General features: G+C 36.3%; 3 protein-coding genes across 4 annotated transcripts in view; all 3 read left to right on the top strand.

Moving 5' to 3' along the window:
- The window catches only part of ClC-c (chloride channel protein 3), a 44,757-nt gene extending 29,410 nt beyond the window's left edge, over positions 1-15,347 (top strand). The window contains 5 exon segments of the mRNA XM_074171986.1: positions 3,139-3,353; positions 5,023-5,583; positions 13,289-13,452; positions 13,611-13,824; positions 14,986-15,347. Of these exon segments, the coding sequence (XP_074028087.1) occupies positions 3,139-3,353; positions 5,023-5,583; positions 13,289-13,452; positions 13,611-13,824; positions 14,986-15,076 (1,245 nt within the window). The 3' untranslated portion in view covers positions 15,077-15,347.
- LOC111510462 (prostaglandin reductase 1) overlaps positions 1-27,298 on the top strand; it is a 503,388-nt gene that overhangs the window by 449,964 nt on the left and 26,126 nt on the right. The gene's annotated exons all lie outside the window — the stretch shown is intronic.
- The window catches only part of cu (NADP/NADPH phosphatase nocturnin), a 43,658-nt gene continuing 35,654 nt past the window's right edge, over positions 19,295-27,298 (top strand). Inside the window, exon 1 of one of the 2 annotated variants that reach the window (XM_023168312.2) lies at positions 19,295-19,442. The gene's annotated coding sequence lies outside the window, so the exon portion shown is untranslated. The remainder of the gene's footprint in view (positions 19,443-27,298) is intronic. The other variant, XM_023168320.2, reaches the window with a different exon arrangement.

Here is a 27,298-nt window from a genome sequence, read left to right as displayed (position 1 = left end):
CCGAGCCCAGATACGCCCAGAATGGAAAGCTATACTCTGTCTCCATAACCGATCCATTCGATTGAGTCAGAGGCAAGGCAGTGAGGCCTAAACCGATTATATTTGTCCGCTATTGTTGAAGATCGCAATGACACCGGACTCTTTTGAGTGAAAAACGAACTGACAAATAGTCTAATGCTTTGTTACCAGACTAGCGAGCCCATGCGAAGAGGATTCATAGTGAAAATCCATGCTCAATGTGAAATACTACCGAAGCATGTCGCCTCTTTCATAAAAAATCTGAAGGATCAAGTTTCCTATCTTGGTCGGCTACTCCTCGACCTGCTGACGAAGTGATAGAAGTGGTAGTCCTAACTACTACCTCCGGTTGTCTTGGCTGAAAAGGATACTCGCATCAGGCTTCTGATGGAGCCAATTAGAACACGTAGGACGTTCTAATAAGTGAATGCAGAAGTTTCATGATGTACTCATAGAGGAGGCTAACATTTGCCAAATTAACACCACAGTGTACAAGCACTTTCTTGGTCGGGAAGGTGGAATTCAACCTCTGCGTTTTGGAAACTTGAATGGCGAATAACAAGATGTAGGTTATGATAAAGTTGGTGAGACAGAATGTGTCACATATCCAATGTATGATGACTAATAGGTGGTGCGGCGAAAGTAGCTAAATTAAGATGTGCCAATCACCGTTTCATCAAATTTCCTAAGGCACCATTAGAACATATACAGGTGAAATTTTTTGTACTTGAGATGAAGAATGACTCAGAAAGATAATAATAGTAATAATGATATTGCCTTTATTATTTCATGAACAAAAGAAAAACTCAACATAACTTGTATTATATTCAAACTAGCATTTGAAATAAAGGGTGAAGTTCATCATCTGTTATACATCACGGAAAATGTTCTTCCAGCTCAGTATTAATGAGGTTAGAGGCCATTTGGTTATCTGCTATTTCCAGATATTTTGGAAAGCTATCATTATACTATATCGTTTCAGTTAATTATTTTTCAATACTACTAGTCATTATGAAAATATATACTTATTCTAATCTACACACATCAGAAAAGTCTAGGGATATTTTTATAACATACTGAATATCATAAATATAAATGCATGAGGTCGTTTAATTTCGATTAAATTGGTACACTCGACCACCCTGTAGATTTCTATGGGTTGAACAAAGCCTGCAAAAACGGTAACTGATCTTTTATCAAGTTTTTTGCAAACTGTAGGTTTTCGTCTAAAATGAATAATCTGAAAGTGTCGAGTTTACACATTCTATGCAGTTCTTGCTCAGCAATTAAACTGGAAATATTGTGCTTTAACATGGAACGCCATCACTTACCATTGGCTGAGATGAATAGAGCTGTAGGGCTTCTTCAAGGTGGCATGCAACAAAATAATGTAGCTCTTCGTTTGGGGGTCTCCCAAAGTGTTATCAGTCGATTGTGGCGGCGTTTCCGTGAAACTGGCAGTCCAGCCGAACAACATCCAGGGCGAGGACGCGCAACAACTGCAGTTCAAGACCGATTTTTGGTCTTAACCGCAAGAAGACAACCGACAATCACAGCACCTGAGTTGGTTAACGTGTTACAGCAGACGCACCAGGTAACCATTGGTCGTGATACTGTCAGAAATCGACTGCATGAAGCAGACCTCCACAACAGAAGGCCACTTAGATGTCCACCTTTGTCGAGAGGCAATCGCTGTAGAAGATTAGAGTGGTGTCAAGAACATCAAAACTGGGATGCAAATGATTGGGCCACAGTTTTGTTTACAGACGAATCCAGATTTGGATTTCATCCAGATTCTCGTCGAGTAAAACTGTGGAGACGACCTGGAAATAATGAACGTTTGAGACACGTCCAGGAAGTCCACACATACAGAGGTGGTACAGGCTTCCGCCGATCATGATTCCGCCCCTGCTATGGGGCGGAATCATGATCGTTTTTCCAAATCGCTCCCTCACAGCTCGACAGTACCTCGACACCATTCTTCTACCTATCGTCCGTCCGTTTGCTGGTGCTGTTGGTGAAAACTTCCACCTAATGCACGATAATGCTCGTCCACATGTCGCGCGTCTAGTGACTGACTGGCTCACCAACGAAGGAGTTGATGTATTACCATGGCCAGCACAATCACCGGACCTGAATCCCATCGAGCATGTGTGGGACATGCTTCAACGAAGAATTACTCCGCATATGGGGAACATTCACACAACATTTCAATTGAGAGAGCTTTTAATCGCTGAATGGGCAAATGTACCTCAACAAGACATTGACAATCTCATTTTGTCGATGCACGATAGATGTAGGTCCGTAATAAACCAGCGTGGAGGCCATACTTTGTACTGATTCGAATTTTTTTTGTAATATGATTTTTTTTTCCGGGTGCCAAAGAAGATCCATATTTTTTTTTTAGGTTTGCTTATATGCGCACTCAGTATTTTTGACCATTTAATAAATTTTGTTGTAAGTTACATTTGTTTAATAATCACCCGTCAAATTTTTTTTCCCTAAAGCGATCTAAAAAAAAATTATTGCCATTTTTAAAAATATCCCTAGACTTTTCCGATGTGTGTATTTTTCCGTCGCAAAACCATTACTGAGAACGTATGCTTTTCCCACAGCCATTCCTAACTTGAGTAATCCTTCCAATCTTCATAATTTTCTTGGCCTTTCATGGCCTCAGTAGTTTTATTATTCCACTGTACTCTCAAGTATCTTTTCTGAGCAAGTTCATCAAAAATATTCAGTACTTTTCTATGAAAATCTTTATACTGCTCTTCAATGTCCATAATTTCATACTAACAATTATCTACGTACTATTTCTTATTATTAATAGCCTGTAGTTTTTCTGACTTTTGAACATATTTTTAGTATTTGCAAATGATGAACCTCAATATTGTAATTTAACCGGTGAGTAAAATATTAGGTTGTTTCAAAAAGTTTTGTACGTTTTAATGTGATGTGTTTCTGTAGCTCCATATCTCAATAAATATGTATTCTACTGTATCGTGGTATATACTGATCAATACAGAATCTTGTACTCAATGATATTTTTCATGAACTCAAAGAATAACCAGATGCGGGGTCATTCATATTGAATTGCTAACAATTTTTTTGTCTTCCTAGGGTGTGATAGCAACAATATTCATAAAAGCAAATCTCTACTGGTGTAGATACAGAAAATACTCCAAACTGGGTCAATACCCAGTGACGGAAGTTCTCGTAGTGACAGTGATGACAGCCATCATAGCCTATCCAAATCCGTACACCAGAATGAATACCAGCCAGCTCATTTATTTGTTGTTCAGTCAGTGTGGCATTTCCAACGCAGGTGATTTGTGGTGAGTTATTTATTCCAATTGTAATATTTGAATGCCCTTGTCATTAAGGAAATGTTTATTTTGTCAACTCCACGTATTTTTTCTCAATAGACTTTACTAACCATTTACTAGTCGATAAAAATTGTTCCAACAGTTATTGGGGATCTGTAGAGTAGGGAGGGTGAGTGTAGGCCCACAGCACTTAGGATACATGTGACCGATTGTACATCCTCCCGAGGAGTTATCCTCCTAGGTCATCGTCCATCCTGTCCTTTTCAGGAAGGTGGACAGGTCTCTCAGAGACATCCTCTTTATATCAGCAGAACACCCACTCTCTTATTGACGATGACTCCGGACATTCGCATAGGACATGCCTGACACTTTCATCTTCCTGTTCATACATCCTGCATAGAGGTGTGTCCACTAGCCCCATATTGTTGAGGTGTTTCCTTAGTTGACAGTGGCCAGTCAGTCCTACTGTTGAGGGTAGATTTTTCCTGGTAATCGCCAGATATTTCTTCAGCGCCAGCTTCCCACTTCGCTCAAGGTGATCCTGGCCAGATTTCATCCTTTGATTTCATCCCATTTCTTTAGGAATTGAGCATGGGTGTGACGTTTGGCTAGTTCCGCAGTTGTCGAAGTCACTAGGCCGTAGATGCCACTGAGTCCTAAAATTCTTAGTCCAGACGTTTCCTTGGCTAAAAAGTCGGCAATGCGATTACCTTTACTCCTGTCGTGCCCTTTAATCCACCTCAGGATGATGTTATGATGTTATCTATCGAGGCTTTGGCTAAATCTTGGTGGCACTCTAGTACTAGCCCTGAGGTAACACGTCTTTTCAAGGCTAATAGGGCTAGTCTGCTAACAGTGCAGTTTGTTATGGTTTTTCTAGAAATTCCTTTCCTGGTTATTTCTTTTGTGGCGATTGAGATACCAGCCAGTTCTTTTTGAACCACGCTGATATTTTTTCCGTTCCCGACTTAATCCTTAGGCTTAGTGATCTGGAGTACACTCGACATCCTGAGCCTTCTTTGGGTTTTGAACCGTCTGTATATATGCGTATTGCATTTGTACCATCTGTCTCTGTGTTCTGTTGTATTTTGTAGGGTTTATTAAACACAAACCTGGGTTCAATTACATCACTGGTTGCCTGCAGCAGTTATTGGGGATTTTTTGATACTATCAAAGAATCAAAAATAAAAAAGAAGAAATGAAATCGAAATCTTTTCCAAGACCTTGTTAACTCTTATGTCCTACAAGTTTCGACTTCGACAGCTGGTAAATCAATGAAATGACAGTCCTTTTCATTGATTGAAATATTCCATAACCTGAATAACCTCACCTGTGGTAAATTTTCTGTCAATAAAACTTTCCTGAATTGAACACATATTCATTCAAACCTCAAAAATGTAATACTTCGCTTCATAACAGTTCAGACACGGTTCTGACACTTTACCGACAATCGCACATATCTCGTGACTCTAAACTACATAGTTGAAATATGGAATGTGAAATATAATGTATTACGAGATTATAAATAAAAGCAATTATTTATTGAAATGTTAGGTTGTTCGGAGCAGTAGCTACGTCGTTACGTTCTCATTACTTTGCCGACTCGTTTCAGATACACAAGTTGTTGATGCGTATTAAATATTCATTTCCCATACTGTATTTATTTTTTCTATTTCAGCGACTACAACCGCAACTTCACAAACGTAAACTCAGCCATCGAAATCGCTGCCGCCGGTCCAGGCGTCTACCGCGCCGTCTGGCTTCTCATCCTCGCCCTCATCCTCAAACTCATCATGACCGTCTTCACTTTCGGCATGAAGGTGCCCTGCGGTCTTTTCATCCCCTCGCTCTGCCTAGGAGCTATCGTCGGTCGCATAGTAGGCATCGGAATGGAGCAGCTAGCTTACACCTACCCCAAGATATGGCTGTTCAGCGGGGAATGTTCCACGGGAGACGACTGCATCACTCCCGGGTTGTACGCGATGGTCGGAGCTGCCGCGGTACTGGGTGGCGTCACCAGGATGACCGTGTCACTCGTGGTCATCATGTTCGAACTGACAGGGGGAGTAAGGTACATCGTGCCGCTGATGGCCGCTGCGATGGCCAGCAAATGGGTAGGCGACGCTTTGGGTAGGCAAGGCATCTATGACGCCCACATCGCTCTGAACGGGTATCCATTCCTGGATTCCAAGGACGAGTTTCAACATACATCGTTGGCAGCTGATGTGATGCAGCCAAAGTAAGAAGATACTTTTATTTTTGTGTCACATTGAATTGAAATTGTCTAGAGTTTCTGAACTAAACTTAGCAGTCGAATGATATAGCCACCTACGTAAAGTACCTAACATTTCATTACATTTTCAAAACCATATATTCTAGATTAGATTGAAAGAGGTATATTTTTAAGAGATTACTTTTCCCGAAAAGAGAGGTTTGGGCTTTCTACTTCTTCATCTTCATACAAATAAATGTGGAAAGATTCAACTCATTCGTGACGTAAAGTCGTAATTTTATGAAAGGATCGAGGCCTTTATCAGAATGATATTGTGTAACAATCTTGTGTATGATATCTGAATCAATTCCATAACGACTGTTTGGAGTACACAGAATAGGAAGATTGGGGTGGACATTTTTGTTCATCCACAGCCACCACCTTAAATTGAGGTGAGCACTTCTGTCCGACAAAAAAAACCAATCCCGTGGATGATTGTTTTTTTTTTGTCGTTTCTGTTTTGTGTTTATTTCATTCATGTGTGTTCCCACAAGTAGCAAGGGAAGAGTTGGTCACCTCTGGCAGAGCCCCGCATTACCAGAGGTAGGCTAATTACAATGAGGTTTGGCTCAGTTCCCCAAGGGGATCGTTAGTAACCGCATATCACCCTGCGGCCATTCAGCTGTCGATGTCGGCACGATTTCTTACACCTTAGCTTGGGTAGGCTGGTCCACGGTGGCATGTTTTGCAAAGGCTTTTGGGGAGTTTTAGTTCCGGTCACCATACTTATTTCTGCCATTAACCAGGAGTCCGGCGACCCCGTCTGTAAGGCCACATTGGCTTCCCGGACAGGGCTTCCAGTCCCAAGGCCGTTCCCCTATCCACCACCTGGACACGCGCCTGATAGGTAGCCCAACACACGGGAGAAATCGACGTTATTAATGAAATTTCAACAAAATATTCATTAGCAAAACGAATAAGAAAATGTACTTCAGTTCTGTGAATGATAAAGAATTGATATAAATGATAACTTTGACTTAGCATTTGAGTCGATTTCAATTTTTTGATATGGGAATAAATTGTTAGATGGCATCAACTTTCAACAAAATCAAACTTATTCTCTACGATCACATTTATATTTCTAATGAATAATTAATAACATCATATCTGAAACCTGAGAAGGAATTACTGAACTCTAAATTTTTTACAACAATAATTTCATTTGCTTTACGAAGCATGGTTGAGAGAGCTTTAATGCAACAACACACCGTTGAAGGACATACGGATGCTGTTCACCATAATCATATATCACATATATCACATTTGAAATTTTCCGCAACTTCCTTTCATTTCTCCTTCAATATGCTACATAACGTCATTTGTATAGCTATAGAGATACCTACTTGCATCGTTGGGAATAAATAATAATAATAATAATAATAATAATAATCATTTATTGGTGCTAACATACAGCAGTATTTACACAAGTCGAAAAGAAAAAAAAAATACGTTATTAGATAAAAATTTACAATAAATGCATATAAACAGTATACTTGACAACTAGCACTTACAGATATAAAAAAAAAATGATGCACAGACATTGTTAAAAAGAATTAAATGATTTAATGCATGTCCCTAAAGTTATTTTGAAGGTACTCCTCAGTGCTATAGAACGCTTTTCTTTTTAGGTATAGTTTTATTTTGTTCTTAAACTGTGTGAAAGGTAAGTTTTTTACTTCTTCTGGAAGGACATTGTACATATTTATGCAATGATAGCTAGTTCCGTCTCTAGTACGGGAGAGTCGCAAATAGTTTTGTACAATTCTTTGACTGTTTCGAGTAGAATAGTTGTGTAAATCGCAATGTCTACTATACATGTTTTGATTTTGTTTCATATACAATAGACATTCCAATATGTAGACACATGGCAAGGTAAGTATACATAGTTCCATAAACTTTTGACGACAACATTCCCGGTAACCTATGTGGGCTATAATTCTGATGCATTTTCGCTGTAAACTAAATGCTTTGGATGCGTGGGTTGAGTGGCCCCAATTTAGTATAGCATATGACATAGCTGAGTGAAAAAAACTATAGTAAGCTGTCATTAATACATTATGAGATACACTATTTACTAGATTCCTTATTAGATAGATAGTTCTTGAAAGTTTACCCGAGAGGTATGCAATATGCTTTTCCCATGTCAGTACCGGATCAATATAAACGCCTAGGAATTTAACTGGTTCAGAATTAAAATAGCTGTCAGGTAATTTTCGTAGCGTAAATATTAGCATCTGAGTCTTACTTTCATTTACGCTCAGAGCATTTGTCTCAAACCAGAGCTTTACTTGTGAAAGTGTGTTATGCATATCACGTTGAATTACTTCTAAAGATTGGCGTTGTATAAGCTCAGTTGTATCATCTGCAAATAGAATGGATTCAGCATTCAGACAGCAGTTTGGCAGGTCATTGATGTAAATTAAGAAGAGAATGGGTCCTAGTACGGAGCCTTGCGGCACCCCATGTCTTACCAACTGCCGCTCCGAGGTGCTCATATTATAATTTACATACTGTAATCTGTCTGAAAGGTAGGACTTTATTAGTGTTAGACTGTTATTCTCAAACTTATAAGCTTCGAGTTTTTTCAGTAAGATATCGTGAGACACACAATCAAAAGCTTTTGTCAGGTCTAAGAATGATGCCTGAGTGTATATGTTTTCTTCATATCCGTTTAACACTATTTGTGTAAGATTATTTATTGCCAACGAGGTGGACCTATTGTTTCTGAAGCCATACTGACATGAAGAAAACAGCATATTCTCTTCAAAATACTGTGTAATTTGGATTTTTAAAGCAGCTTCTAGTATTTTTGCAAGAACAGGAACCAAGGAAATAGGTCTATAATTATTTATATCATCAATTGAACCTTTTTGAAGATAGGAATAACTTTTGCAATTTTAAGGCATTTAGGAAATACTTGACAATGTATACATAGATTTATTAAATTGGTGAGAGGTACAATTATAATGTTAAGAAGAGTTTTTATGATTTTCACAGTTATATCATATGGATCTTTGCTTTTGCTATTTTTTAAATTACTTACTATTGATCTTATTTGGTTAAAAGTTACTTTCTTGAACTCAAATTTGACACTAGATCTGTTTATGGCGTCGATATCAATATAATCTACTGGGCTTTTATCAGCTTTAGGTAACGCATTCACTATATTATCTGCAATACTGACAAAGAAATCGTTGAAGTTGGCCGCATTGATGTTTGCAGTTTCAGATATGTTAAAAACTGGATTGTTATTTTTTATAATGTCCCACATAGCTGATTGACTGTTACTACTATTTCTTACATAACGGTCATTTGCTTTTCGCTTACTATCTGAAAGTGCCTTTTTATACTGGTTCCTGAAGGCTTTTAATTCCTTTTTAGTTAGAAGGTTTGGATTTTTTTTGTGGACATTACTGAGAAAATCAATATTTTCTCTCATTTGTTTAAGATTCTCATCGAACCAATCCACCTGGCCCTTTTTTTTAAAACTATTTACTGATTTTGACTTAATAGGAAATGACATTTCAATGCCAGTGGTTAATATGTCGATAAAATTTTGGAATTTTGTGTCGACATCTAGACTAGTGTCATCTAGAAATGACCAACATATGGTTTCAATGTGATTGTATAACAGAGTTAGGCCATAGTTCGTGATCGGTCTGTAGTTTACTCGCTTGTTACTAATACTTTTTTTGATTGTATGCTCAAAACTTAAGCTAATTCCCAAGTGATCTGAGAGATTGGAGTTAAATATTGATGTACAAAATTTTGAATCATTCAGATTAGTAAAAATGTTATCAAGGCAGGAGTTATTTCTGGTGTTCTCCTTTATTGTTTGTTTTAAGCCGAATGATTCAAATAGATTGCATAATTGAAGGGCTCTTTGGTCGCCCGTGTTGAAATTTACATTAAAGTCTCCCGTTATTACAATATTTTTTTTAATATCTAAGTTTCCAAGTAATAAGGTGATTTTTCCAATGAAAATGTTAAAATCTCCCAAGGGGGATCTATATACTGTAATGATTTGAGTGTTTTGAAATTTAATCCCTGACATTTCACAATGTATCTCAACAGAGCCATTTTCCAAATTTGGAATAGGTGAACATTTTAGATTTTCACTTACTAGTATACCTACCCCACCATGTTTTCTTTCACACCTGCAAAAAGATGATACTAATTGATAGCCTTCAATTATTAAAGACTCAATTTCCCCTGTTGATAGCCAGTGTTCATTTACGCATGCAATTTGATATTTTTTTTCTTTAAGAAGTACATTCAGTTCCAGCACCTTATTACGAATAGATTGGATATTAAGATGTAATAAATTTAGACATTGCTTTGAGGTGGTTTTTATATTCATTTTTTTATTATTACCTAATGTTCTTTCTTGTACACAAGCACTTTCTTCCTCCCCGTTTTTTTGCGTAATATGAATAACATTGCACAAATTATCTCTCACATGCTGTTGACTAGCATTAGATATTGATAAGTTTTTTAAATTTGAATTTAAGTAATTGCTAAAAAAGCAGCTTCCTGGGATTGTTGAGCCTCATTTTGACTAGATGAAGAACTATAAGATTGCCTAGCATTCTGAATTTCCTGACTGTCAGAATCCTTGTGATTGATAACATCCTTTATCTGAAATTTCTCATAATACAACTTGAAGTCGAATCGACGGTAATATACTCCTTTAGGCCAGAAAGACGAGTCGTATAGTTTCTCCTTGAATTTGTAATCCGCAGCTACTAAAAAGCATTTAAATTTACCACCCATAGGTTGCAGTGTTTTTACAATAAAATCACTTTCTTCGTTGCCAGTTTTCTTTACCAAAAAATTTGTTATGTCTTGCTCTGTTACCTCTTTAAGTATTCGGTATAAATAGAGCCACACCTTTTTGCTGGCCCCTTTGAAATTACCCCCATCATCTTCTGATTGACCTATATTTCTTTTATTAGTACTTTGCATTCCTCTCTTCCGAACCACCCGTGTCCAGCCATCTTCTCTCAAATTGTCTGGTTTTGTTAATACTGGTGACTGGTCTAATGTTATAACATCATTCATTAAAGTTCTTTGTGCATTTTCCATTATAGATAAGTTACTTGGTGCTGCTATTAAGCTTGGACTTTTTGAACTATCCCCTGAATTCTTATTTCTTTTTGTTGTTTTGGAGAATAATGTTGGAGTTTTTGTACTATCATCAGTTCCTGCCAGTTTTTGTATAGTTGGGTTTTTTTGTTGAGCATTCTTATTTAGTTCATTTTTTTCTTCATTCAGGCCAATTATTTTAGCTTCTAGGGATTTAAATTTATTTTCAATTGAAATATGCAATGTTTTTATAATACTGGTTAAATGTTCTTCTGGAATGTTTTTGTCTGAAACATCTTTTTGCTCCTTGTAAGAAAGAGATCTACTTAGAATGTCAATTTCAGTCTGCAAATTTTTTATTTTGTCCTTGAGAAGAAAATTATTTTCTCTTAGCTCTGTATTAATTTCTTTTAATAAAATATTTTCCTGATGCAAAGATTTATCCATAAATGTGTCACTTAAAACGGCCTGATTGGCCGTGTCTGGTTCATCACTTTGAGAATATTTACTTACTTCAGCATATGATTGATTTTCACAGCACTTTTTGGTTTTTTTAGTTGCACATGCAGTATGAAATGTAATTTTACAACTTTGACAAATTACTTTTTTGTTAACAGCCGGTTTTTTACAAAAACCACAGAGCACACTTTCACTAGCTTCTTCACCCATTCTGGCGCTGTTGCCAATAATACGCATAATAAACAAATGCTCTTTAAAATTATCTTCTCTCAATCGAATACAACCATACAATCATCTGACAACTTAATTATTTGTAAATTTGACAAATGTTCTTCTACTGAGAAGATGGGCTAATCTGTGTTTATCATATTTACGTATGGTTTATATAGTATGTGTCTATTTACTGACATCGGAGTGATTCATTTGCTCAAAAAAAACTTACTGTACTACAGAGAAAAACGGGGTTTTAAATAACTTCTAAAGCCCAAAATATTTCATCACAATGGTTCACAATCAATTAATTGAAATGGATTTGTTAAATAGTGACCATAGCGTATGTGACAATGAGGGTCGACACTATGGTATAACAGTATTTTCAATAAATAATTGCATAAAATGGTAAATGCAATGTTGCAAAAATCTGACCTCGGAAATATATGCACGCTCAAATGAACACCTGAATAATGTTCTTGGATAAATACGTTTTCATTACAATAATAACAATATCAGTGTGCGATAAATAATCATTTTGAAATATTTGATTTTCTGTAGAATAGTTTCTCACTGAAACACATTTTCATTAAATTCTACTTGAAGTTGCTCGAGTCGATGGAGGGAACATTCTAGTAGGCTTTTGATTTCTGTTCTCTATTTGTTTTGACATTCATTACATCTCCTTAGGTGTTATCACATATGTAGTAAAACAAATGATTATTTTATCTTTCAAACTATTGTGTGTTCTATCTATCTCTCTTTTGTCAGAACTTGTCAACAACTTGCTTGGCAACCACTAAGAGCTATTTCATTCTATCATTCGAAGTCTACTTATACCCATACGAACAATCATATACCACATCTTCCTCTTTTTGAACAATAGAAAAATAATTTGAATATTTAGAATTCTAATCTAACAGGAGGATTAGATATTCTTCTAAACCGTTTTTTATAGTAACAAGAAGATGATGGTAACTTATTAAATGATAGAGTTATCACCATTATTTTCTGAAGTACCATCTTCAAGTTCTGTATTATGATTTGTTTCATTTTCAAGTAAATTTTTGTCAATTGTTTGATGAAAATTATCTGACCTGAATAGTGAATTCTCGCTGTCAAAATGTATCCAATGTGAACAATTTGATTTTCTGATTATTTCTAAGTTTGATACATCCATTTCCATTCTTAATCCAAACAGACCAAGGTGCAGAATGATTATTAATTATTATTATTGCTGTTTCCCATATACCATTATTTCTATAAAATATATATTTACCTCTGTTGTATACAACAGAGAAACAAAAATGTGTTTTTTGTTTTCTCTTCTGGTTCCATCATAATGAAATCAATTGTCAAATGATTTTTCTGAGTGATTTGCTACAATATGTGATTCTAAAAGTTCATAAACAATAGGTAATTTTTTTTAGTCAGTTTTACTTGCTCCTGATTTTTTAAATATATTTTTACAAATATGTACACCTCTTCCAGCTAAACCATTGCTTTGTGGATAGTATGGATTTGAAGTAATAATATGAAATTTCCACTCCTTACTAAGATTTTGAAATTTCAATACAAGTACTAAATATGGTTGATTCATTAATTCAAGAATATCACAGGATATTTTTGCAAATGGTGAAGATGGTGGTTGTTTAATATCGCAATTCACCTCTACTCGGAACTGATTTTTCTCAAAGTTAGTTATTATTCAGTAGAAGAACGAGAACAAAATTGTCCATTGCTGATAAAATATCACTTAAAAATGATTTTTATTATGATCGAACCACAAAAGAAAACAGAGGTGTTCATTTATAGAAATAATGGTATGTAGGAACCAGCAATAATAATCTATAATCATTCTACGCCAATATACTACAACATGGGAGGCTTTGATTTTAACAGTTCACATTTTTTGCAGACGTAACGAAACATTAAGCGTTATTACACAGGACACGATGACTGTGGATGACGTAGAAGCATTACTAAAAGAAACAGAACACAATGGATATCCCGTTGTAGTGTCAAGAGAATCACAATATCTAGTTGGTTTTGTACTCAGAAGAGATTTGAATTTAGCAATAGGTAAGTTGCTGCAAAAAATAAACCTCTAATCAATCGATGATTCAAAAACAGCACATTTTCATAAAAATATAACCATGTTCATTCAAAGTGTGAACTATAACTGGTTAGGGTAAACTTCGTAACTTTGCCTTTGTCAATACATACATTTCTGTTTTCAGCTAATGCCAAAAGAATGGTAGATGGCATATGTGGTCAATCTCTAGTGATCTTCACCACCGGAAATACCCCTCAAACTTTGGGGCCTCCCCCATTGAAATTGAAGAAAATTCTAGATATGGCACCTATCACAATCACCGATCAAACACCAATGGAAACAGTTGTAGATATGTTTAGAAAACTAGGTCTGAGACAAACACTAGTTACGCATAATGGGTAAGTTGAAAATTGTGTGATCTCCACCAATGTAAAATTTTCAAGGTATTGGTTAATGAAAACTCATTCATCGGATCATTTTTCTACATCCAACTTGAGTCGACAGACTAATGAAAAAGAAATGTTGTGGCTATTGCTCCAAACATTCAAATTTTTGATGAGGAATTGTATTTTATTTGTGATATTGCTAAAAAGCAACCCCATGTGAGGAGTTCGGTTCAATTTTATAAAACTCGTCAGCACTTTTATTCTGTATAAATATTATATTTCATATTTCTTTTTTCAACTCCAATAAATTAAATTCACTTACTGTGAAATATGTAATGCCCAGTGATCATCAATTATTGTGAAAACAACTATTTGTGTATTATATAACAGAATGGAAACCTTAGAAATTCTTCAAAAAAAAACATGAACAATGTAAACTGACAAATGATGGAATATGTCATCAACCATCAACTGTTTTACCTTTTTTTTCACTTATATTATAAAAGTATGTGTTTTATCGCATACTTTTTTGATGACATGTGGATTTTCAATGGATTAATTTCACACCCAAGGTTATAATTTTACCTATCAAGCAGAGCAGATACTTCCCACCTGCCCCAGCTGATCTGAAAGGTCACTCACCAAAAAAACTAATCATCTTCGTTAAGAAGCTGAATTTGTTCATTGATTTCAATAATTTAGCCACTTATTACCTATTTAATCTATGCACCAATGGCTGCTTAAATGAAACAGATTTTTTTGTGATGAAAGATTGTTTTAGAGAATTTATAAATAAAAAAGTGATTTTCCTTGCCTTCTTCAACTTACGGTTCGAAATCAGTTTGATATCTAGTACTCAATAACTTTTTCATGAATTCACGAATAATAAATCAATCCACAAATAAACGATTTTTGTATATTTATTTCTTATAAATATATTATTTTTATTATAATGAATATATGATGTATCGATCATACAAACCTTAATTTGAACATAATTCAAACTGAGTATAGTAATATCAATATTTTAGAGCTAAACTTTGTCTCCTTGTATTACATCAATGAAGAATACTAATCATTTTATCAAATTTTTATGGTTGATATATTGGTATATCATTTATATTATTTATGATTTTTTTATACTACTTTTCATCATTTTTATTTTTGTTTCAGGCGACTGCTTGGTGTAATAACGAAAAAGGATGTGCTGAGACATATAAAGCAAATGGATAATGAGGATCCAAACTCGGTGTTATTCAACTAAGTTAATCGAATTGAAATTTTTTGTATAAAAAGACCTTGCTGTATAGATTGATTTTATAACATTTAAGTTGAAGCAATTAATTCTCACTATATTTATTACTACTGTTTTTATTTCAAACCGACGTTATTTTCAACGTGTAATTGTCTTCCCCATCACCACTTGAGATTCAATTATTTCATTATTTGATAAAATATTCAAATTTGTATATTTCTGTATGTGGATTCTAAATGCTCAGAAGGATATATATAAAATAAACGATTTTTATAAATAGCGCACTCAATTTTTTTTACATCTCGTCAATATGTTTCAATAATATTCAATTTGACACAATATATTTGTGAATATGAAATGCCATTTCGAAATATAGAAGGGGGTACTTTCCCCGTTAATTAATTAATTTACATTGGGAATGTTCCTCAATTTGGGTTATTACAGCAAATGCAAGTTTGAACAAAATAAAGTTGAGTTTAATTCATGAGTTTTTCAAATTCACATCGAAAAGTATTCAAATTGATGTTTCAAATGTTGGGTTTTCATTTTTAAAGGGATTTGTTTCTAATTCACATATTGGCAATAGCGCCTAGATCAAGTTGAAATAATTTATACGCACCTAGATATTCTACTTTAAAAAAGGAAAATTATCTGTATAAATCAACAATTGAGGCAAAATACAAATTTTAGTTCAATACCACCTCCACAAGCCACATAAACAACGGTTGTTTTGTTATTTATTTATATAGAGGAAGATAGGTTAGGTGCACAAAATGTCATATGTCACAGAATGTCTCGGAACTCTGAACATAAATAAACAGAACAACACGCCTCTGAAAATATGTCATGTTTGTTTGTCTTATACAGGTAACAGATTCATTGTCCTTTATTAGCTATAACCGATGTTGCCAAATGGTGAAATAGAAACGAATCCCTTTAAATGTTGAATGCATTATTTCATTCCTCTTTTTTGAGTATTTAAATAATTTTTAAAGGAAAAGGTTGAAATGATAAGTTCAAAATGCGTTGTTTTAGAGCTCTTTTATGAAAACTACTTGATTTTTGTCAGGAGGAACATTCCCCATTCTGGCTACTCAACATAATGAAAGTATGCATCGATTGACGCATATTTAGGGTGTTTCAAGAGGGACTTCCGAACTTTGACAATTGATAACGACCATCTTGTTGAAGCTACATCTGTCAAATTGGTTGTCGTTTATTCAGTCTGTTTTGCCAAATCACCATGGGCGAATATAGTATTCAACAATAAATGCAAATAGTGAAATTGAATGACCAACAAAAATTTGTCCCCCTCCTGTAAGTAAGAAACGGACGTGTAATAGAAAATTTCAAAGTACACATCATTTTTTATTTCTAAGGGGACTAATTCTGATATGGAAATCACACCCGAAACTTCACCCCCCTGCGGTCAGCAACTACACCCCCCCCTTATTTTTTCAGTGGCATGGGGGGTCGAGTGATACATTATTGGAAATGTCCTTTCTCCCTCAATTACTTCTGTAATTTTTTTCGAAATTGGTTTATTCGTTATTGAGAAATTAAATGTTGAACGTTTTATTTAAGAAAAAACAGAAAATTCGCTTTCGCTTATTTTATTGAGGAAATCAACAAAAATAATATCAATGGCAACACAATTAACGGATAAAGTGTTCAAAGTGAGCTCCATCTAGTTTCTAGTTCCATACAATAATACAGCCTACTTTCGAAAGCGTTCCTTACATTATTGAAGATGTCCAGAGTCGGAACAATTTTTATGAGCAGTGTTTAATTGCTTCCCAAAAAACATTTTTGAATTTCTTTTGGCAACATCAATAAACTGGATTGTTGCTATACTATTGAATAAGGTACAATATGAAATACCTTCTTCAAAGCATGATTTAACCGAGAAATATATAAATTTTTAACTGTCGATCAAAGTTTACTGATAAATACATCAAATACCAATGTAATAATAATACATGTTTTTCTGTGCCACATTCCAAAAATGTGGCGAACCTTAAATAATAACATAAGCAACAGTTTAGAAAACATTTCGGAGAGGCAAAAGGCACAAGATATATAACTTGTCTTTTACATTTTAACAAGAGTGTATTTAGAAATGATAATAACTGCGACTATTTTCGACAGGAAGCTAAATGCTTCTATGGCTCACTTTAGAAGGGTCTCCTCCCATAATTGGAGAGGGTCTCCACCAGCCAGGAGACGCTCCTAATCCTCTCAGGTAACCTGAAGTCATCCATGCCGACGGGTGCAATTCTAGAAATTTATCAGTGGACCATTTTCTGCTCTACGGTAACCATGATAGCATACTGAAAAAATTCCAATTGATTGGTCGATATGCAGGATTCTCACCTCAGTGACTACTGAAACCTTCCTATACCAGGGCGTCTGTAAGTCAGCTATACCTGACGATTTATTAGATTCTGCTTTTTTGACTTTGGTTTGGTTGAATCATCATTTGAGTATTAGCTTTTGATTTCCTGCGCAAGAGTAGTTTATTTCTTCTTCTGATACAGATTCTGCTTCTGCTGCTTAAGAATTCAATGCAAGACAGATTCATAAGATATCCTGCTTTAACAGAAATATGAAAGGAGTTGGATTAGGGGTAGGATTGTTTGGTTGCTTCAAGGTCCACAAAGGGTCCCACAAGTAGCTAGGGAATGTAGGTCCATCTTGGCATTGCCGCGAGGGCGCCTGTTATCTCTAGGCTTTCGTTATTAACTCTGATGGACTCAGAGTCGTACAATTTTCCGGTACGGATACAGACACTTGAAAGCCTTCGACATTGTTGAAATAACAGCAGCACAAGTGATCCTGTTTTTTCCATACCCAGCAATGCTACGAAGAAATGGACATCCAGTAGCTGAATTTACTCACAAATTATTTACCGAAGCTAAGACATATGAAAAAGCAGCAACCTTAGTTTAACAAGTGAGGCAAAATAAACAAAGACAGCTAACCCCACCACTAACGCTTCAACTCCCTGACTGGTCTTTAATTTGACCTCCGTCAAGTCCTTGGTGAAAAAGTTACTGAAATGCAGTATATTTATTCCTTTTTGGATAATTATACATTGTCTTGGAGTCTCTGAGGTTCGTACCGAGAGTATCAACAAAACAACAGTTCATAGTTCATAAACTCGGCTTTCTTTTCTGTGCCAAAAATTATTTTAATACCCAAATGACTTGTACAAATTCAATCGATTTTGCTCGCATGTATTAAATTTCTCCACTCGATACAAAGTAGAGCAATTCATTTGATTGGTGACTCCTCATTGACAACAACTAAGGCTTCAGAGAAAAGTGGGAGATATTTCCCTCTTTCATACGTATCTTCATGGGAGCTTTCATTCTTCCACCTACAATTTGCTCCACAAGAACGACCATAAGAGAAAGAGGGAGAGATGGCTCATCGTTACGCTCTTGATGAGCAAACCTACCAAAGGACTGTTTAAAAAATATTTTTATTCGATTAATCAAACCACAATACCAACCAAAATAAAGGTTTTTTGTGACTTGCACCTACTCTAACTTGGTCAAATAGGTTCCACTTGTTGACAAAGCTGAGTAGCTTATTTGGTGAATGATTTTTCAGGTCAAATAGCAAGAGTGAAACTCTGCCAAACTCTGAAACTCTGCCAAACTCTGAAAACCCGATTCGGCCCGCAACGAATCAACCACAAAGTATGTGCTCTGGTGTTTCTTCATCTTCTAAATAGAGACGTGCGTGCCGCCTCTGGAAGATGACTCCATGACTCCGGGTCCATATGATGATTCAGACGACAGGGACTTGTAAAAAGGTCTGTTAGAGAATTCAGGTCATTTCTGCTGTAGTCTAACGATTTATCAGTAACATATTTCGAAGGATGTACAGGTGCCTTAGAATAAATTAATCCTGTTAGGTTTTGCCAGAAGTCTGAAACTGTTTTCATACTAAAACTCTCAAAGATGATCACTTGGTTCTCGAAATACGTGTCGAGTAATATTCATATGATATGAACTTTTAATAACCATTGTCATTGTCTTATTGGATAGGCATAGTAGTATTATAACGCTGAGTTATCATATCGTCAAAACAAAAATCGCATAGTTTATTTAACCTCAAGTAAGAAGTCGTTTTTATGACCCTCGACCCTAAATCGACTCAATTGATACGATAGACAAGTTGTAAATAATCATTGATAAAAGAGAGTTATCAGAACATTTTGAGGCAAAATCTTGCACTTGCCCCAGTAGGTCGTTGACAAGGAACTTCTATGTCAGGGACTTTTCTCAAGATAACTGTTGCAAAGTTCATCTGAGTGTTGTTTCCAACGCGAAATGTTTAATTCCGATTGACGTTTAACATGTTGTTGGTAAGTTCTTCCTACCCTTCTAATGCTAATAGTTTCGCTAATGATTGTTTTGATAATTTTTTACCTTCTATAAACAGTTTTTAATTTGATCGATCGATTCATCAAAATTCATTAATGGTAATTATTGTCGTGTTTATTGTAAACAATAAAAAAAATCAATTTCTACTCTAATCAAGTATTTACTGACCTAATAATATATTACGCTGATTTTTATATACCTACGTCTTATTGAGAGGTTCGATTGTGGTTGTTGAGTTCTTCATTTTTTAATACGGAGGTGGTCTGAAAAGTTTCCGACCTAACAAAGATACATGATATTTTTCAGCGATTCTCTCATCTCTGTAACCCGTCCAAATAGTATTAGCATTTTTCCTGCAAAATAATTGTTCACGAAGGTGATTGCATCTTCATTTGACGGAAATATCTGTCCTCCGAGCGCGATTTTTAGATGAGGGAACAAAAAGAAGGCGCTTGCGGCTAGATCTGGTTGTTGAGACAGATGGTCAAGCCGTTCAAACCATAATTCGTGGATTATCGCCATGGCAACCTCTAAGGTATGAGACGGTGCGTTGTCTTGGTGAAACAGGACATTCTTTTTCTGCAAATACGGCCGTTCTTTCGCAAGTTCTGCCTTCAGCTTGTCAGGTAATGATACGTAGTATGCTCCTGTAATGGTTTTCCTTTTTGAAAATAATCGACTATCCCAAAATACAGGCGACAAAATAGTTTTTGCTTTTTATGGAGAAGGTTCCCCTTTGCAGTCCACTGTTTGGACTGTATTTTCATTTCGGGCGTATAATTGTGTATCATCTACAGTAATTAATCGTCGGCAAAACTCTGATTTATTGCGCCCAAACTGCACCAACAGAGCGTTGGAAATGTTAATTCGAACACATGTTTGGGTCTAACGTGAGCAAACGCGACACCCAACGCGTGGACAACTTTCTCATGCCTATGTCAATGTGTGACAAACACGTTCTTTCGACATGTTCATAACTTCTGCTATCTCTCTCACTTCAATTCAGCGACCGTCTAGTATCATTTGGTGAACTTTGGCGATGTTTTCGTCGGTAGTTGCAGTTTTTGATCGTCCCTAAAATTCATCGTCCCCAAACTCTTATGACCACGTTTAAATTCAGCTGCCCAAAATTTCACTGTGTTAAATGATGGTGCAGTGTCCCCATACAGATAATCCAACTCATCTTTGATTCAAATCATCTAAAGAACCATTCGTTCAGGCCAGTCTCAACTCCCTACACTGTAGGTTAATGGACTGACACCTATCAGAAAACAACTACTTCCGTGGCTAATATCACGAAGGACGTTGGATTATATCCGACAGGTGTCAGTGCAGGATTCTTCACTGAAGTTATTCCTGGTGATACAACTGCCGCAATAGATTTTCAATTATTGGAACACGTTTGCAGGCCGGTTTCGGGCTGTTTGGCCACTCATCAGTGCAAGGTAGTGTCTATCATCAACATAAAGTCTATGATTTCCGATAATTAAAAATTGAATTCCTTCCAGAATATCATTCCTCGAACTAGGCTGAAGCGGGCAACAAACAACAGATTTGACATCGTTCCATCTGCCTATGAGCGAGGTAACCAACTGCATATTCGAAATTTGCCCAATTTTCTCGTATAAGAAAAGAACGCTTCTCACATATAGTCAGTGGGCATATTTGAAGATTGGCTATAAATCAAATCATCTAAAAGAACAGTCTCAACTCCCTAGACTGTAGGTTATTGGACTGACACCTATCAAAAAACAACTACTTCCCTGGCTTTGATTTGCGTAGGCGTATTGCCTTTCAAAAACAAATATTTAATGACAGCTCGATACTCGATTTTGTCCATTTTCATAAAAACACTCACATGAACTCACTCAGACGACCCCTATATATATAAAAACTGCGCGTTCAAAATGGCTGAACAACAGATGAACAACGTACTGTGCTGCTATCTTCATGTTGAGGTTGGAAACTTTTCAGATCACCCTTGATTAATTATATCGTTGTTTTATCCTGAAGAAACTTCTCTCTTCCTTTCTCTCTCTATCTTTCTCTCTCTCTCTCTCTCTCTCTCTCTCCATGACTGCTGTTTCTGTTTTGAGGAACTGGTCTTCAAACTGCAACCTCTTAGGCCGGTTCCACTCGTTGGTTCCAACGCTGGTATATACGTTGATCGGCTAATTAGGTCAAGCGTCCACACCTTGGCTACTTTATTAGTTCCGTCCCATCAGGATCAATGTGAAAATGTCTGATACAGAAATCGAAAGTGCTCTGAGTGCTCTTGATCATAACTGTACGTAATTTATCATAATTAGGAGAAAACTGCCCATTAGCTATTGAGCGAACCATTTGCTCAACAAATAATTCTCTTTTTTCATTTTTCACGGGATGAATCACTGCCTCCTTTGAAAGGATATCAGGTACATTAAAAATGAACTGAACCACTCGTCAGTCAGTGCCTTCTTGAGAGACGCCGCTGTTCTCTTTGGTTTTATTGAGCTAGAACCTGTCATTGGCATCGCTTTAGTCTTTGCGTAACCAACAAACACAACACCTGGAATGCAAGACGAGTTTCAGACTTTTGGCAAATTCTACCAAGATTGGTAAGGCATTTATACATCATTCGAAATATGTTATCGAACAATTGTTAGACTATAGCAAAGATTAACTGCGTTTTCTAATAGTCTACGTCCAGGTCGCTGTCGTCTAAATCATCATATGGAGAAACTTTGGACTGTCGGAAGACAGTGCAGAATCGTCTCTGTTTGGGAAGTGATGCCCTCATCCAGAGCGAATCAGGTTTTCAGAGTTTGGCAGAGTTCCTTGCCAACTGACCTGAAAGATAACTCACCATATAAACTAATCAGCTCTGTCAAGAAGGTAGAAAGGTATGTTTTGTGTCAGAAAAATAGTAGATTGATACAAAATTCACTAGAAAATATATTTTATGGATACATATTACGTACATGGTGATTTCCACTATGACCAGACATTCGAAGATCGAGTTGTCAGTAGTTTTCAACTCTCAAACAGTAGAACAGTAGCTTGTGAACCAAAACAGGAGATCTACTGGAAAAAGAGTACACCTGCAGTGGATTGATTCGCACTACTCCACAGTCTAATTACGTTGCGACTTCCTTGTAAACGATTCGATTTTCTCACTCGTGGCATTACTGATTTTGCTTTTATTATGACAAAACAATTATTCAGGCCAAAAATCACGAATATCATAACCTCAATTGTCTTCACGAATACATTGGCGTAACTAGGATGAAAGTCTAGGGGAACAGCTACAACCCCCAGTAATCTAGAGAGAATAGAATACTAAGTAAGCTGTGGTGGGAAATGAAATTGTTTTGATTTTATGATAGTCCTATATCGCATTCCCGATATTATTTTTGCCAAACAATCATGCAAAGGCTATCCAAATACCAACGAAAAATTTGTTGACATAGTCAACATTTCAGTTGTCAGGTTAATAAATTACTCCAGTCTTATCAGAATGAAACTTGTACATAATAAAAAAACACGCACACGCGATCAAAATGGGCATTTTGTTAGGGCAGCGTACCGCGCGCTATCTAGAGGACTATTCGAATTTGGTGGTTGATAAATTTGATTTTACTGGTTCGAAAAAAGATCGAACAACACCCGTACGTTGACGAAACGCAAGATCTGACGAAAACATTGCCTCTGTCTGTGATAGTGTGCAGGAGAATCCAAGGCAGTCTATTGTGCATCGCTCTCATAAACTCGGCCTTTCGCAGACCACGGGCCTGCACCCGTACAAAATTCAACTGACCCAGGAACTGAAGGTGAACGACTATAGACAACGACGTGTGTTCGCTGAATGGGCTCTGAAGCAGTAGGCAACTAACGAATTGACCCAATTTTCAGCGATGAGGCCCATTTCTGTATGAATGGGTACATGAACAAACAAAATTTTCGAATTTGGGACGATATCAATACACATGAGATCCAAGAGCGTTCAATGCATCCAGAAAAAGTCACTGTTTTGTGTGGATTTCGAGCTGGCGGCGTCATCGGTCCATATTTCTTTGAGAACGATGTTGGCCAGGCCATCACTATAGTTGATCATTACCAACTTCTTTTGGCCTGAATTGGATGATCTAGACACCAACGATATGTGATTTCAACAGGACGGCGTTAAGTGCACGAACGTCTAATTCAGCCTGATTTATGTGCCAGAGTCATGAAAAAATGGATATTTCGAATGCGCTCTACCCAGAGAAGATGTGGCGGACATTTGAACGAAGTTATACTCGTATTCCACACATAATGGCATCAAACGATTAAAAAATTTCGATGCTGTCTCACACATACTTTGTTGTTTCATTTAAATTTAAAGATAGGACGCGCTTAATGCAAGACCCTGTATATAATAATCTCTACCAGACAACTCTGCAGAAAAAGTTCTGCTTCTCAGACGTAACCTTGTAATGATGCGTACCAACTCTCCAATTATAGACTTATACAGTATTCCATGACATACCATTTTTGGACCTATTGATTAGTGGGGGAGTAGTGGTTTGTGAAAACTTCGAGTAAGGCACCAGACTAGCAAACCCTTTCAAGAAAAATAATAATTATAACTTTATACCTACTTCAACCTACTCATCATGTAAGTTATGAAAAATGTACCATGTGGCATATGTAAATTATGAGCAAAATATAACTTAGCAATAAATATCAATAAAAAAGAAACCAGTGTTTTGCACAAAATGATCATTTAGGCTATACCCCTTCATTTTGAATGATCAATTTCTGATTATATACAGTGCGATCCTCTAACATGGAACAAATTCACTAAATCGAAGATGTTGTTTTTTTCGGAAAAATGCTCGGACACGTCGATTAGTATTTCAAAGTGCCCTTATTTTCATGCAAAAAAAATTATACAGTGTGTCTCAAATATGAGATATGACTTCATCAATAATTTTTTTAAATGACAACCCTGTTTTTTTGATGACTTTTATCAAAGGGTTCAACAAGTTGCACATGCCTGCCAAATTTCAATTTTTTACTCCTTGTCCTTGTATTTAACAAACATTATCTAATTCTAAAAATGAATTCAATTCAATAGTCTTCCTTCAATAAATGCTTAGAATGTCAGGGATATCTGACAATGACATTGTCATAAAAAAGTTATCAAAAAAAGTAAGGAGAGTAGTATCGCATTCCAATCATATTTGTGCACAGAAACTGTTAGTCGTTTCACATTTTGTTGTTCGCCATTAGTAAAATGTCGTACTTGACTGAAACACATAAGATTGAAATTCTAATGATTGGCTACGGAAATAGGACAAGAACACAAAATGAAGTCACCCATTTATTCAGAGAGAAATATCCCATATCGCGAAGTACCGTAAGCAAGATCGAAAAACAGCTTCGGGAAAATGGGCATTTAAGAAAAACAAATAATCATCGTCGGAGTGTGCTCAGTGAAGAGGTCAAAATAAAGGTTCTGTCTGTCGGAGAAAATCCCTGTGTCTCCACTAGGCAGATAGCTAGGGAACTCGAAATTAGCCAGTCTTCAGTGGCAAGTGTTCTTAAAGCTGAAAAATTTCATCCATATAAAATAAGAATCCTCCAGGAACTCACCGAAGATGATCCAAATAGAAGACTCCAGTTTTGCGAACAAATGATGGATCTACTAGACAGGAATGTTGTACAAAAAGAAAACGTTCTATTTTCTGACGAATCAACGTTTATATTGAATGGTGTGGTAAATCATCAAAATTGTCGTTATTGGGCAGACAGAAACTCACACTGAATGAGCGAAGGCCACACTCAACATCCAGACAAAGTCAATGTTTGGGCAGAGATTGTTGGTGATCCAGTTATAGGACCGATTTTCTTCCAAGAAAATCTTACTGGAGCAAGATATTTAGAATTCTTGCAGGAGGACCTAGTTCCGAATTTGGCTATTTTGTTCCCTTGTCCTATAGAAGCTGACGTCCCGAATAGAAACATCTGGTTTCAACAGGACGGCGCGCCTCCTCATTTTGCAAGACCTGTCCGTGAGTACCTGAATGATGTATTTCCAGGCAGATGGATTGGCAGAAGAGGACCCTATGAATGGCCACCTAGGTCTCCGGATTTAACACCTTTGGACTTTTTCCTATGGGGTTACTTGAAGAGCAAAGTTTTCAAGACCAAACCGGCAAATACTGAGGATTTAAAAGAACTAATAAGACAGGAGTGTAGGCCAATTTCCGGCGAAGTAATCAGAAATGTTCAAAACGAGTTTCAGTTACGTTTAGGGTATTGTCAGTTAGTAAATGGACAACATTTTGAACACTTGTTAAAGAAAAACTATCGAATTGAGTTCATTTTTTGAATTAGATAATGTTTGTTAAATATATTTTGAAGGACAAGGAGTAAAAAATTGAAACTTGGCAGGCATGTGTAACTTGTTGAACCCTTTAATAAAAATCATTTAAAAAACAGGGTTGTCATTTAAAAAATTATTGATGACGTCATATCTCATATTTGAGGCACACTGTATAATTTTTTTTGCATTAAAATAAAGGCAATTCAAAATACTAATCGACGTGTTCGAGCATATTTCCGAAAGAAGCAATACCTTTGATTAGTGAATGTGTTCCATGTTAGAGACTCGCACTGTATATTCGAACACTTAAGTATTTAATAAAATGGAATTCCTCAAGCACGCGGATCAAAATACAAAAGTCAGAGGTTACGATTGATTATATTTGTAGTTCTTGGATGATGAAAGAGTAGAGTTGATTGCGACATTGATGCTGACTCAAATTTGTAGACAATTTTGAGCAGACACATTGAAATTCTATAGGAAAAGTTCTGCAGCTGGCTGAGTTTATTATTATAAGTTGCTCAAAATTTCAAAGCAATTGGTAGATTTATTATTGGTGCTGGTACCTAATCTTTTATATATCTTATAAATATTCAAGAAGGAACCTACTACGGCCGTAGGATAAATGCGCTCGATAAGTATACAAAGAATGATCTATTTGGTTGTTTCAAAAGTTTTGTCCGTTTTAATGCCAAGTGTTTTTGTAGCTCCATATCCCAATAAATATTCATTCTACTGTGTCGTGATATATATACTGATTGAATTTTGTACTCTATACGTTGATGATGTTCATTTTTTCCAAATTTTAATTTTTGCCTCATGTTAAATATTTGGCTTGGCCGATTTTCACAAACACAGCGGTGTTGGATAGAGAATCGGAACGCCTTCAAAACAAGTAGCGAACACAATCAATTTTATGCCAAAACGTAGTAAAAGTAATACCTTCTCACCTGAATTTCACCCGACCTTGTTCCATTCAAAAGTTAAAGGAGGGGGGACTTTTCACGTCCTAACTGTATGTATAATTTATATGCTTGAATGATCAGTTAAAAGCTGCTCGTTGTTGTACCAAAGGTCCATTGGTTAGGGAAGCTATAGATTATGCTGTAAACAACCCCTCCCGATATAGAAGGCCAGGTAGGAGTACCCCGTGAAGGGCGATACTGATGTCCGAGGACTTTCATACCGCCAACATCTCCTTAGTCATTTGTCTTTCTGACGAAAATCAGCTAAAAGGGTAAGGAACTCCAACCTGTCTGAACTGAAGACGCTTGGTTACCAAATGTCCACTGGCTGATGATTTGTTCCACTTGGCAAGTCTAGCTGTGCCTCTGAGATGCGCGAACGGTAAAGAGAGATGGTAACTGTCTCTTCTACCTACTGTTATCGGGAAGTACAATCAGAAAAATAATTTTTGGTTTGAATGAATTCGGCAAGTGCTGACAACTAAACATATACCATTAAGGAACGGGAACCCTAGTTCTTCCA

Source organism: Leptinotarsa decemlineata, unplaced genomic scaffold, assembly GCF_025532065.1.
Source record: "Leptinotarsa decemlineata unplaced genomic scaffold, Ldec_3_MD MMD2_tig00000035_RagTag_RagTag, whole genome shotgun sequence".
NCBI classification, from domain to species: Eukaryota; Metazoa; Arthropoda; class Insecta; order Coleoptera; family Chrysomelidae; genus Leptinotarsa; species Leptinotarsa decemlineata.
The sequence above is the reverse complement of the archived record's forward strand: the minus strand, read 5'-3'. Positions and strand labels throughout refer to the sequence as shown.